This window comes from Palaemon carinicauda, chromosome 30, assembly GCF_036898095.1.
Source record: "Palaemon carinicauda isolate YSFRI2023 chromosome 30, ASM3689809v2, whole genome shotgun sequence".
NCBI lineage: Eukaryota > Metazoa > Arthropoda > Malacostraca > Decapoda > Palaemonidae > Palaemon > Palaemon carinicauda.
The window spans coordinates 32824048-32837879 of record NC_090754.1 but is presented as its reverse complement, the minus strand read 5'-3'; the positions used below and the strand labels follow the sequence as shown (position 1 = coordinate 32837879).

Genomic DNA, 13832 nt, shown 5'->3' with positions numbered 1-13832 from the left:
TTTGCCTGCAATGATTTTAAATCATCTCATCAATTCCAAGATTTAATTCTTACACTTTTAAACTAAAGTTAACTCCAGGTCTTCTAAATATAACAAATCTCTGGGGCCTCCCTTCTTGCACCCCTTATTAGATTATTCTATTGATAAGATTAACAAGAAAGAGCTCAGAATTGATCAACATTTATCTCAAAATCTGACACATCTGCCATTAACTTCACTCCTCCAGATTTTTTTTTAATGGTACAGTGTCCTCACTGTTCAATTCAATGATATTTTTTATATACATTACTTTGTCTTTGCAATATGATACCCTTTCTATGTAGTTTCTCATTATTGCCTCATCATACAGACTACATCTGTCATCTTCTGTCATGAAGATAAATAGACAAGTTAATTTTTCTAAAAGTTTCCGTGAACATCTTCTCTGGCACATTCTTCAATAATACATTCTTCTAGTCTTCTATAATTCCCCTATTGAAGTGCATCCCATTTTACTTTGTATAGAATAACTACAACAAAATGTTCCCACTTCCCTGGTCCTACCCCTTCACTTATTAGGCATTTAATTATTGCATATCAGTCATTATGGCTAATGACCAGCCTTGTAGTTACTTTTGCTAAATCTATTTTAATCTAAGATGTTGTTCAAATACTTTATTCTCTATCAATCCCTCATATAATGCACATACCCTACAGTTCATATGAATTTTAACAATTCAGATGTTTATAATACTGCCTGAATTATTGTAAAAATGTTATTTTCATTAGTAAAATAAATTTTTGAATATACTTACCCGATAATCATGTAGCTGTCAACTCCGTTGCCCGACAGAATTCTACGGACGGGATACGCCAGCGATCGCTATACAAGAGGGGGGTGTACTCACCAGCGCCACCTGTGGCCAGGTACTGCAGTACTTCTTGTTGACACCACCTCAATTTTTCCTCGGTCCACTGGTTCTCTATGGGGAGGAAGGGTGGGTCAATTAAATCATGATTATCGGGTAAGTATATTCAAAAATTTATTTTACTAATGAAAATAACATTTTTCAATATTAATCTTACCCGATAATCATGTAGCTGATTCACACCCAGGGAGGTGGGTGAAAACCAGTGTACATGTATATCAAGAAGCTAAGTATCCCGTATTTCATATTATCAGTTATTCAAAATAACAATGAAATTATAAGTACCTGGTAAGGAAGTCGACTTGAACCATTACTCTGCCTTTAATAAGTTCGTCTTCCTTACTGAGCGCAGCGTTCCTCTTAGGAGGCTGAACAACTCTAAGGTGCTGAAGTATAAAGGGCTGCAACCCATACTAAAGGACCTCTACACAACCTCTAACCTAGGCGCTTCTCAAGAACGAATTGACCACCCGCCAAATCAACTAGGATGCGGAAGGCTTCTTAGCCTACCGTAACAACCCAAAAACAACAATAAAAGCATTCAAGAGAAAGGTTAAAAAAGGTTATGGGATTAAGGGAATGTAGTGGCTGAGCCCTCACCTACTACTGCACTCGCTGCTACGAATGGTCCCAGGGTGTAGCAGTTCTCGTAAAGAGACTGGACATCTTTGAGATAAAATGATGCAAACACTGACTTGCTCCTCCAATAGGTTGCATCCATAATACTCTGCAGAGAACGGTTCTGTTTGAAGGCCATCGAAGTAGCTACAGCTCTCACTTCGTGGGTCCTTACCTTCAGCAAAGCAAGGTCTTCATCCTTCATGTGGGAATGAGCTTCTCTAATCAGAAGCCTTATGTAATACGAAACTGCGTTTTTGGACATAGGCATCGAAGGTTTCTTGATGGCACACCATAAGGCTTCTGATTGTCCTCGAATAGGTTTTGACCTTTTAAGATAATACTTTAGAGCTCTGACAGGGCAAAGAACTCTCTCTAGCTCGTTACCCACCATGTTGGAGAGGCTAGGAATTTCGAACGATCTAGGCCAAGGACGTGAAGGAAGTTCATTTTTTGCCAAAAACCCGAGCTGTAAGGAACATGTTGCTGTTTCGGATGTGAATCCTATGTTCCTGCTGAAGGCGTGAACCTCACTAACTCTTTTGGCTGTTGCAAGGAAGACGAGGAAAAGAGTTTTGAGAGTAAGGTCTTTGAAAGAGGCTGACTGGAGAGGTTCAAATCTAGAAGACATCAGGAACCTTAAGACTACGTCTAGATTCCAGCCTGGAGTGGACAAGCGACGTTCTTTAGAGGTCTCGAAAGACTTAAGGATGTCTTGTAGATCCTTGTTGGAAGAAAGATCCAAGCCTCTGTGGCGGAAAACTGATGCCAACATACTTCTGTACCCTTTGATCGTAGGAGCCGAAAGAGATCTAACATTCCTAAGATGTAACAGGAAGTCAGCAACTTGGGTTACAGAGGTATTGGTAGAGGAAACTGCATTGGCTCTGCACCAGCTTCGGAAGACTTCCCACTTGGATTGATAGACTCTACGAGTGGAAATCCTCCTTGCTCTGGCAATCGCTCTGGCTGCCTCCTTCGAAAAGCCTCTAGCTCTAGAGAGTCTTTCGATAGTCTGAAGGCAGTCAGACGAAGAGCGTGGAGGCTTGGGTGTACCTTCTTTACGTGAGGTTGACGTAGAAGGTCCACTCTTAGAGGGAGAGTCCTGGGAACGTCGACCAGCCATTGCAGTACCTCTGTGAACCATTCTCTTGCAGGCCAAAGGGGAGCAACCAACGTCAGCCGTGTCCCTTCGTGGGAGACGAACTTCTGAATAACTCTGTTGATGATCTTGAACGGCGGGAATGCATAAAGATCGAGATGGGACCAATCCAGCAGAAAAGCATCCACGTGAACTGCTGCCGGGTCTGGAATTGGGGAACAGTACAATGGGAGCCTCTTGGTCATGGAGGTGGCGAACAGATCTATCGTTGGCTGACCCCACAAGGTCCAAAGTCTGTTGCACACGTCCTTGTGAAGGGTCCATTCTGTGGGGATGACTTGACCCTTCCTGCTGAGGCGATCTGCCGAGACATTCATATTGCCCTGAATGAATCTCGTTACCAGCTTGAGGTTTAGACTTCTTGACCAAATGAGGAGGTCCCTTGCGATCTCGTATAGCTTCCTCGAATGAGTCCCTCCCTGCTTGGAGATGTATGCCAAGGCTGTGGTGTTGTCTGAGTTCACCTCCACCACCTTGTTTAGCAGGAGGGACTTGAAGTTCATTAAGGCCAGATGTACTGCCAACAACTCCTTGCAATTGATGTGAAGCGTTTCCTGTTCCTTGTTCCATGTCCCCGAGCATTCCTGTCCGTCCAAGGTCGCGCCCCAGCCCGAGTCTGATGCGTCCGAATAGAGATGAAGATTGGGGGTCTGAACAGCTAACGAGAGACCCTCCTTGAGAAGGATGTTGCTCTTCCACCACATGAGAGTAGTCTTCATCTCTTTGGTAACAGGAATAGAGACCGCTTCGAGCGTCATATTCTTGTCCCAGTGAGCTGCTAGATGAAATTGAAGGGGGCGGAGGTGGAGTCTCCCTAACTCGGTGAACAGGGCTAACGATGACAGGGTCCCTGTTAGACTCATCCACTGTCTCACCGAGCATCTGTTCCTCTTCAGCATGCTCAGAATGCACTCTAGGGCTTGGTTGATTCTTGGGGTCGACGGAAAAGCCCGAAAAGCTTGACTCCGAATCTCCATTCCCAGGTAAACGATGGTTTGGGAAGGAATAAGCTGGGACTTTTCTAAGTTGACCAAAAGACCTAGTTCCTTGGTCAAGTCCAAAGTCCAATTGAGACTCTCCAGACAGCGACGACTTGTGAGGGCTCTTAACAGCCAGTCGTCTAAATAAAGGGAGGCTCTGATGTCCGCCAAGTGGAGGAATTTCGCAAGATTCCTCATCAGTCGCGTAAACACCATAGGTGCCGTGCTTAGGCCAAAACACAGGGCTTGGAATTGGTACACAACCTTTCCAAAAACGAATCTCAGAAAAGGTTGGGAGTCTGGATGAATGGGGACGTGAAAGTAAGCGTCTTTCAGATCCAACGAGACCATCCAGTCCTCCTGCCTGACCGCTGCTAGGACCGACTTCGTCGTCTCCATAGTGAACGTCTGCTTGGTGACATAAGCATTGAGCGCACTGACGTCCAGCACCGGTCTCCAACCTCCTGTCTTCTTGGCCACCAGAAAGAGACGGTTGTAGAAGCCCGGGGATTGATGATCCCGGACTATCACCACTGCCTCCTTCTGTAACAGGAGCGACACCTCTTGATGTAACGCTAGCCTCTTGTCCTTTTCCTTGTAGTTGGGAGAGAGGTTGATGGGAGAAGTGGTCAGAGGGGGATTGCGGCAGAATGGTATCTTGTAACCCTCCCTTAGCCACTTGACAGACTGGGCGTCTGCACCTCTTCTTTCCCAAGCTTGCCAGAAGATCTTGAGTCTGGCTCCTACAGCTGTCTGGAGAGGAGGAGAGTCAGTGTTTGCCTTTCGAAGACTTGATACCTTTCTTGGACCTGCCCCTGTGACCGTCTGGGCGGGTACCTCCTCGGTTGGGGGCTCTGCCACGAAAGGGCGGAATAAATCTAGTAGCAGGAGTATCAGCCACTGGGGTGCGGTAAGTTCTAGGAACTGAAGGAGCAACCTTAGCCTTCCGTGCTGAAGAGGCCACAAGATCATGCGTGTCCTTCTGAATGAGAGCCGCAGACAATTCCTTGATAAGATCCTCAGGAAACAGGAACTTAGAAAGAGGAGCAAAAAGTAACTGCGACCTTTGGCAAGAGGTGATACCAGTGGAAAGGAAGGAGCAAAGCTGTTCCCTTTTCTTGAGGACTCCCGATACAAACATAGAGGCCAGTTCGCCGGAACCATCGCGAATTGCTTTGTCCATACAGGACATGATCAGCATGGCCGAGTCTTTGTCAGATGGGGCAGTCTTCTTGCTCAAGGCCCCCAGGCACCAGTCGAGAAAATTAAAAATCTCAAAGGCGCGAAAGACTCCCTTCAAGAAGTGGTCCAGGTCAGAAAAGGTCCAGCAGACCTTAGAGCGTCTCATAGCCGACCTTCGTGGAAAGTCAACCAAACTTGAGAAGTCAGCCTGGGCAGAGGCAGGGACCCCCAAGCCTGGTTCCTCTCCTGTGGCATACCAGACGCCCGCCTTAGACGTCAGCTTAGGAGGTGGAAACATAAAAGACGTCTTTCCCAGTTGCTGCTTGGACTGCAACCAATCCCCTAACATTCTCAAAGCTCTCTTAGAAGATCTAGCGAAGACGAGCTTAGTGTAGGCAGACTTAACAGGTTGCATGCCTAGAGAGAACTCGGATGGAGGAGAGCGAGGGGTAGCAGAAACAAAGTGATCCGGGTAAAGTTCTCTGAACAGAGCCAGAACCTTGCGAAAGTCGATGGAGGGTGGCAATGACTTGGGTTCCTCCACGTCAGATGAAGGATCATCCAGGTGAGCAGCTTCATCCTCAGAAACCTCATCACCTGAGGGTTGAGAAGCGAGAGGTAAAGTTAAAGCGGTCTGCTGAATGGCTGAATCCTGAAGAGCGGGTGCATGCGCACTTGCGGATTCATCCTCAAGTCTCTGTTGAAGAGGATGAGGGCTAGTAATGACAAAGTCCTGAGGCTGGGATGAAGGAGGTTCTGCGGAGGTCTGAGGAGCAAGCGTGGTGAGAGGCGACTGTAGTAAAGCATGAGGCTCATGCTGCATAGACTGCGGTTCAAGTTGAATGGGAAGAGGCTCAAGCTGAGGAGAAAGTGGCAGATGCATGCGTTGAGGTGGCTGACTCATAGCATGAGGTTCCTGCCTCAAGAGTTGCGCTTGCCTCAAGGGTTGAGGTGGCTGCGCAGAGAGAGGCTCTTGACTCACGAGTTGAGGTTCTTGAGGTGCTTGCCTCGAGAGTTGAGGTTCTCGCCTCGAGGAAAGTGGAGGTGGTTGCTGCGAGAGTTGAGGTGGCTGCCTCAAGGATGGTAGAGGTTGTCGTACCTCAAGAGGTTGCTGCCTCGAGGGTGGTTGTAATGCAAGATACTCCTGCCTCAAGGGTAGAGGAGGTTGTAAGGCATAAGGCTCCTGCCCCCATTGTTGAGGAGGTTGCTGCGTGGTAAGAGGCTCCTGCCTCAAGGAAAGTGGAGGTTGCTGCACAGCGCTGGTATCTGGCAACTCCCAACGCGGCAGCTCACGCATGGAGGTAGCTTGAGGAACCTCAACCTCATACGTCTGGCAGATTGTACTGCGCAGAGGAGGAGGAGCGTTCGCAGGAGGAGGTGTATTAACCTTCTCTGCCTGAAACTCCCGCATCAACACCGCAAGCTGCGACTGCATAGTCTGCAGCATAGCCATCTTAGGATCAACAGAAGTTGAGGTCTGTTGAGGCATAGCTTTAACAGAAGTTGAGGTCTGTTGAGGCAGCGCCTTACCTCTCTTAGGAGGCGTGCAGTCACCTGATGACTGCGGCGAGTCCGAGCTAGCCCAATGGCTACACCCTGGCTGTTGGACTCGCGCGGTCTGGACTTTACGCTTAAGAGGTCTTGAGGCCTGAGTCCAGCGTTTTCTCCCCGAAAAGTCTTCTGCAGACGAGGATCTAAAGGGCTCAATCGTCTGAGAGTGGAAGTGACGATCTCTATAAGATACGCCCGCAACCACTGAGGATACTACTGTGCGCCGATCAAGGCCTGCCGAACCCTTTTGCCCTTCGACATTGCTTCTCCCCTGGGCTTGGGAGCTTGCAAGAGGTCCCGGACTGGGAGGACGACTGGCACGCACAGAAGTATCCTCACGCGCAACACTGACACTGACACTAGCACTAGGCACAGCACTGGCACTACCACTTCCCACTGCACTTTTCACTTTAAGTTCCTTGACGTCTGCCAAAAGGAACTTGTGGTCACTCACTACCGACTCCACTTTATCACCTAAAGCCTGAATGGCACGTAAAACATCTGACATATCAGGCTGAGCACTAATAGTAGGTTCGGGGGTAGCCACTACAGGGGGAGGTAGCTGAAATCTCAGAGCAATACTTCACCAAAACCGTGAACAAAGACTCCAAAATTATATAGCCGAACTCCTCCTAACTCTCTCTCTCTCTAACTTAGTGGTATATTTGAGGAATCGAATAAAATCAAGTTCCGAAAGTCCGGCACATTCCTCACATCGATCTTCCAACTGACAGGATTTTCCCCTACAGTCGGAACAAACGGTGTGAGGATCAACCGAGGCCTTCGGAAGCCGCCTAATACAAGTCCTACATCGTCTTTGTAGCTAAAGATCGTTAAACCATAAATCAAAATTAATCCAAAAGCTATCTAAGCTAAGGGAAAAGCTTCCTGTATAGCACGACAGAGGAAAAATTGAGGTGGTGTCAACAAGAAGTACTGCAGTACCTGGCCACAGGTGGCGCTGGTGAGTACACCCCCCTCTTGTATAGCGATCGCTGGCGTATCCCGTCCGTAGAATTCTGTCGGGCAACGGAGTTGACAGCTACATGATTATCGGGTAAGATTAATATTGAAAATCACTTTCTCTTAAATTTTACTTTCTCCATTTTCAACATTTACATGATTTGACCTTTCATGTATTTGCCAGTTTTCTTTAGCCAATTTGCTATCCTGTATATTCTAGATTATCTCTCTATTATGTTGATATTTTAATTTCAATTATATAAACTTTTCATTGCTTCTGGCACCTGCCTTTTACCCTCCCTCCCCTTCACCCTACTGTATATGCAGCACTACTCTGTTCCCTGCCTGTCCTCTACCAGAGCTTGAGGCCTCACTTCTCTCTAACTGCCCTTTGTACATCTGATCACACCATCGTGTCTCACTTTATCTATAGATTTTTCCCAAAGCTACACTGGCTACTTATGTTGCCTATCATTTGTCTTCTTTCAGCAATTTTCACCAGTCAAGTTTTGATGCTCTTTTTTTCCAAAAGTTTTTCTTGATATTCTCTTTTTGAATGGTTTATTTTTCAGTTCACATGTTTTTATTTTTACCAAAAAAGGCAAAAAGAAGAGCTTTCTGCAGAAGAAATCTGTTACTAAAACATGTGGTCGCAAGATATTAAAGTACTGTACACTTCGTACTGAGGAAGAGGTGATGATCCATGTCTGCAACATATTAGCAAGACTATCATGTTTAGAAAAATCTTTGCTTCCAATGTAAATTTTATTACAAAAAATAGAGGACTATTTCTGCTCATTCCACTTTAAAGCCATATCATTTTAAAGAGGGAAGAACACTACTAACCTGCGGAGATGTTCGATGGCTAAGATGTGGATCTGGAGGTTCTGTATAGTCATAAGGACGACCTGTCACCTCTACTATGATGTCATTTACCATCTGACTTGTTAAAGAATCCATTGTTAGTCCTTCAAGACCCATCCTGCAAAAAATGAGAAATATAAGCATGGTCAAATATAAAAAAAAAAAAGCCAAGCCTTACTATATCCCGATCTGAGTAACAGTAAAAAACCTTACTGTCAAAGACAAATGAATAAGTGCACAAGTTTATAAAAGCTAGGTTTCTATCTAGCCGAAAGATAAATATAGAGTATTAAAACATCATCTGCATTGACTTTATACAAACCATATAGTTTTACATAACGATTTTGGTGAATCCAATGCTCACTACTTATGTAAAAGTAAAATTTACTCATTATGAATTATTTATTTTCCTTAGGCAGCTACTGAATATCAGCTGTGAGTTCTCTTTCCTTTGATTTCTGAAATATGTTTACCAATAGTTGTACTATATTTCATACTGTTCCCTTTTCATCAGAATCACTTATTTGTATTCATTTGATTTTCAATTTCCATCAAAATGTCCCTATATATTAGCCCATATTACATGTTAAGCATTTATCTATGACTACGTCATTTATTTCCCATACCAATAAGGTGGTGCCACTTACAACATATCTTCCAATCACGGTCACCTAGCTATCCAACTTCATTGGCTTATATACCATTTTTGTTAGGTTAGCCAGGGCACCAGCCATCCACTGAGATACTACTGCTAGAGAGTTATTGGGACCTTTAACTGGACACACACACACTCACTCTCTCTCTCTCTCTCTCTCTCTCTCTCTCTCTCTCTCTCTCTCTCTCATTCCTTTGCCTACACATACACCGAATAGTCTTTGCTTAAGGAGTTAATTACTGCACTGTAATTGTTCAATGACTACTTTCCTCTTGGTAAGGGTAGAAGAGACTCTTTAGCTATGGTAGGCAGCTCTTCTAGGAGGTCACTATAAAATCAAACCACTATTCTCTAGTCTTGGGTAGTGCTATAGCCTCTGTACCATGGTCTTCCACTATCTTGGGGTAGTTCTCTTACTTGAGAGCACATTCGGGCCCACTATTCTATCTTATTTCCCTTCCTCGTATTTCTTTAAAGTTTTTATAGTTTATTTATAAAAGATCTATTTTAATGTTATTACTGTTCTTAAAATATTTTATTTTAATGTTATTACTGTCCTTAAAATACTCTATTCTAATAGTTCTTTACTTCTCTTGTAGTTTATTTATTTCCTTTTCTGACAGGGCTATGATGATGATGATGAAGTTGATGATGATGATGATGATGATGATACCACAATTTGGATGCTAGACACTTTTCCATAAAAAAAATCAAGTACACATATTCTACAGTGGAAATCATATAGCTCACAATCCTACAGTGTCAGGGTCACTTGTTTTGACCTTTTAAGAAACAACTGAAAACAGTTTAATGGGTGATAAAGGCAACTTATGATCAACGTGTTGCATTGAACAATTGGAGATTTACCAAATGAATGATTCCTATTCAAATATGGATAATTGATACTTTTTGACAAAGGCAAAAGCTTAATGACTGAACCACTCCTATTCTGATCTCAATGAGCACTGATATTTTTCAGCACTCTTTAGCAGAACAGAAACTCTTTATCAATAACCAATTTAATTACAACATTACTAAATTAACGAACATTAGAAGATAAAAAATTTACATACATTGTATCTTTTCGAGGGCTGGAGGTATGAGATGTGCCTCTAGAATTTGCTGTACTAACTTTGGATTCCAGGTGAGTTTGAGGAAGATGTGGAGATATAAGGCTACCAGTTGATGAACTCTTCAGTTCATCGGTTTCATGATTATAAACAACTTTAGGGAACTCAATCTGCAATTGAAAGATTAAGAATTAAGTACGGTACACAGAATTATTTTTTTTTCAGTAACATGACTGGTTAATAACCAAGACGTACCTAGTGTTAATTTTCCCATCCAGTTGAAAAGTATCATTAAAATTAATCATAACTGACTTTATATTAGCCAGTACTCTTTGTTTATGGTTCTGATATACTACAATATATTAATTATAGTACCAATGATCATGTTACAAAATTAACCCTTGAAAGAATCATAGCTATTTGAGTAGGTTACTTCACTGTGGATGGTGTCTCTTGAATTATAACAGTTTGTGGACAGTTATAAACACAAGATGGACAGAGAAACTCAGCTGTGCTTTATTTCAGGAGTACATAAGATCAGTGAGTTATACTGGGTATTGGGTGATGCTTCGACTGTATATAATGCCTTTAGAATTTAAGCCCAAATTTGACGCTAGTATACTCAGGAAACCAAAATGCAGTTTTACATTATATACTGCCAAATACATAAGCTTATAAACTGTGAAATATGTAATTTTCCAAAATGTTATTTTTATAATAAAATAAATTTTTGAATATACTTACCCGGTGATTATATAAGCTGCAACTCTGTTGCTCGACAGAAAACTCTACGTTAAAAATCCGCCAGCGATCGCTATGCAGGTAGGGGGTGTACTTCAACAGCGCCATCTGTTGTGCAGGTACTCAGTACTCAATGTAAACAAAGAACTCAATTTTCTCCTCGGTCCACTGCGTCTCTATTGGGGAGGAAGGGAGGGTCCTTTAATATATAATCACCGGGTAAGTATATTCAAAAATTTATTTTATTATAAAAATAACATTTTTCAATATTTAACTTAGCCGGTGATTATATAAGCTGATTCACACCCAGGGGGGTGGGTAGAGACCAGCAATAAATGTTTACATTATTATGAGCTAAGGATTTTTTATTTTATTTTAGCAGTTATCAAAATAACAAACTTAAAATAAATAAGTACCTGGTAAGGAAGTCGACTTGAACAATTACTCTGCCTTTTTAAGTACGTCTTCCTTACGGAGCCTCGCGATCCTCTTAGGATGCTGAGCGACCCCTAGGAGCTGAAGTATCAAGGGTTGCAACCCATACAACAGGACCTCATCAAAACCTCTAATCTAGGCGCTTCTCAAGAAATGACTTTGACCACCCGCCAAATCAAGTAGGATGCGAAAGGCTTCTTAGCCTTCCGGACAACCCAAAAACAATAATAAAACATTTCAAGAGAAAGATTAAAAAGGTTATGGAATTAGGGAATTGTAGTGGTTGAGCCCTCACCCACTACTGCACTCGTTGCTACGAATGGTCCCAGAGTGTAGCAGTTCTCGTAAAGAGACTGGACATTCTTAAGATAAAAAGACGCGAACACTGACTTGCTTCTCCAATAGGTTGCGTCGATTATACTTTACAGAGATCTATTTTGTTTAAAGGCCACGGAAGTTGCGACAGCTCTAACTTCGTGTGTCCTTACCTTCAGCAAAGCTTGGTCTTCCTCATTCAGATGGGAATGAGCTTCTCGTATTAACAGTCTGATAAAATAGGATAAAGCATTCTTTGACATAGGCAAAGATGGTTTCTTAACTGAACACCATAAAGCTTCAGACGGGCCTCGTAAAGGTTTAGTTCGTTTTAAATAGAACTTAAGAGCTCTTACAGGGCATAAGACTCTTTCTAGTTCATTTCCAACCATACGATAAGTTTGGAATATCGAACGATATTGGCCAAGGCCGAGAAGGCAGCTCGTTTTTGGCTAGAAAACCAAGTTGTAGAACATGTAGCCGTTTCGGATGAGAATCCGATGTTCTTGCTGAAGGCATGAATCTCACTGACTCTTTTAGCTGTGGCTAAGCATACCAGGAAAAGAGTCTTTAAGGTGAGATCTTTCAGGGAGGCTGATTGTAGCGGCTCGAACCTGTCTGACATAAGGAATCTTAGTACCACGTCTAAATTCCAACCAGGTGTAACCAAACGACGCTCCTTCGTGGTCTCAAAAGACTTAAGGAGGTCCTGTAGATCTTTATTGTTGGAAAGATCTAAGCCTCTGTGACGGAAGACTGATGCCAACATGCTTCTGTAACCCTTGATAGTGGGAGCTGAAAGAGATCGTTCTTTCCTCAGATATAAGAGGAAGTCAGCTATTTGAGTTACAGAGGTACTGGTCGAGGATACGGATACTGACTTGCACCAGTTTCGGAAGATTTCCCACTTCGATTGGTAGACTCTAAGGGTGGATGTTCTCCTTGCTCTAGCAATCGCTCTGGCTGCCTCCTTCGAAAAGCCTCTAGCTCTCGAGAGTCTTTCGATAGTCTGAAGGCAGTCAGACGAAGAGCGTGGAGGCCTTGGTGTACCTTCTTTACGTGTGGCTGACGTAGAAGGTCCACCCTTAGGGGAAGTGTTCTGGGAACGTCTACTAGCCATCGAAGTACCTCGGTGAACCATTCTCTCGCGGGCCAGAGGGAAGCAACTAGCGTCAACCTTGTCCCTTCGTGAGAGGCGAACTTCTGCAGTACCTTGTTGACAATCTTGAACGGAGGGAATGCATATAGATCTAGATGTGACCAATCTAGGAGAAAGGCATCTACTGTATATGAACTGCTGCTGGGTCCGGGATTGGTGAGCAAAATATTGGGAGCCTCTTGGTCATCGAGGTTGCGAAGAGATCTATGGTTGGCTGGCCCCAGGTGGCCCAAAGTCTCTTGCATACATCCTTGTGGAGGGTCCATTATGTTGGAATTATTTGTCCCTTCCGACTGAGACAATCTGCCATGACATTCAAGTTGCCTTGGATGAACCTCGTTACTAGTGATATGTCTAGACCTTTTGACCAGGTGAGGAGGTCCCTTGCGATCTCGTACAACGTCAGAGAGTAGGTCCCTCCTTGCTTGGAGATGTACGCCAAAGCCGTGGTGTTGTCCGAGTTCACCTCCACCACTTTGCCTTGAAAGAGAGACCTGAAGCTTTTCCAGGCCAGACGTACTGCCAGTAGCTCCTTGCAGTTGAAATGCATTGTCCTTTGTCTCGAGTTCCATATTCCCGAGCATTCCCGACCGTCTAATGTCGCACCCCATCCTACGTCCGATGCGTCCGAGAAGAGAACGTGGTTGGGAGTCTGAACAGTCAGGGGAAGACCCTCTCTTAGGTTGATATAGTCCTTTCACCAAGTCAGACAAGACTTTATCTTTTCGGAAACCGGGATCGAGACCGCTTCTAGCGTCTTGTCCTTTTTCCAGTGAAAAGCTAGATGGTATTGAAGAGGACGGAGGTGTAGTCTTCCCAGTGACACAAATTGATCCACGGATGACAGCGTCCCTACCAGACTCATCCACAGCCTGACTGAGCAGCGTTCCTTCTTCAGCATCTTCTGGATGGATAGCAGGGCTGGGGGCTGATCGTCTTGTTCAGCAACGTCCTCATCAGAGGGTTCCTCATCCGAAACTGATGAGGAAACGGCAACGGAGTGGGCAACGTCTGACTCGCTGAATCCGGTCGCACTGGTGGATGCGTGACGGAGCCGGACGCAATATCATGGAACTGCTGCACAGTCTGTGAACTGTCAACAACCATGGGTGCGCGAGGAAGCACAGCGTCAACCCGAAAATGTCTAGACCGTCTGGGTTGTGCAGTCAACACCCTACCGGATTGCTGAGGTTGACGCACTGCGTCACAACAAGTCACCTCTGCTGGTT

The 13832-nt window shown here is 44.2% G+C and overlaps 1 protein-coding gene across 1 annotated transcript in view; it reads right to left on the bottom strand.

Annotated features, from left to right (window-relative positions):
- LOC137623451 (probable E3 ubiquitin-protein ligase HERC1) overlaps window positions 1-13832 on the bottom strand; it is a 297680-nt gene that overhangs the window by 63570 nt on the left and 220278 nt on the right. The window contains exons 37-38 of the mRNA XM_068354286.1: window positions 9957-10123; window positions 8211-8346 (exon numbers count right to left, since the gene is read on the bottom strand). Of these exons, the coding sequence (XP_068210387.1) occupies window positions 8211-8346; window positions 9957-10123 (303 nt within the window). The remainder of the gene's footprint in view (window positions 1-8210; window positions 8347-9956; window positions 10124-13832) is intronic.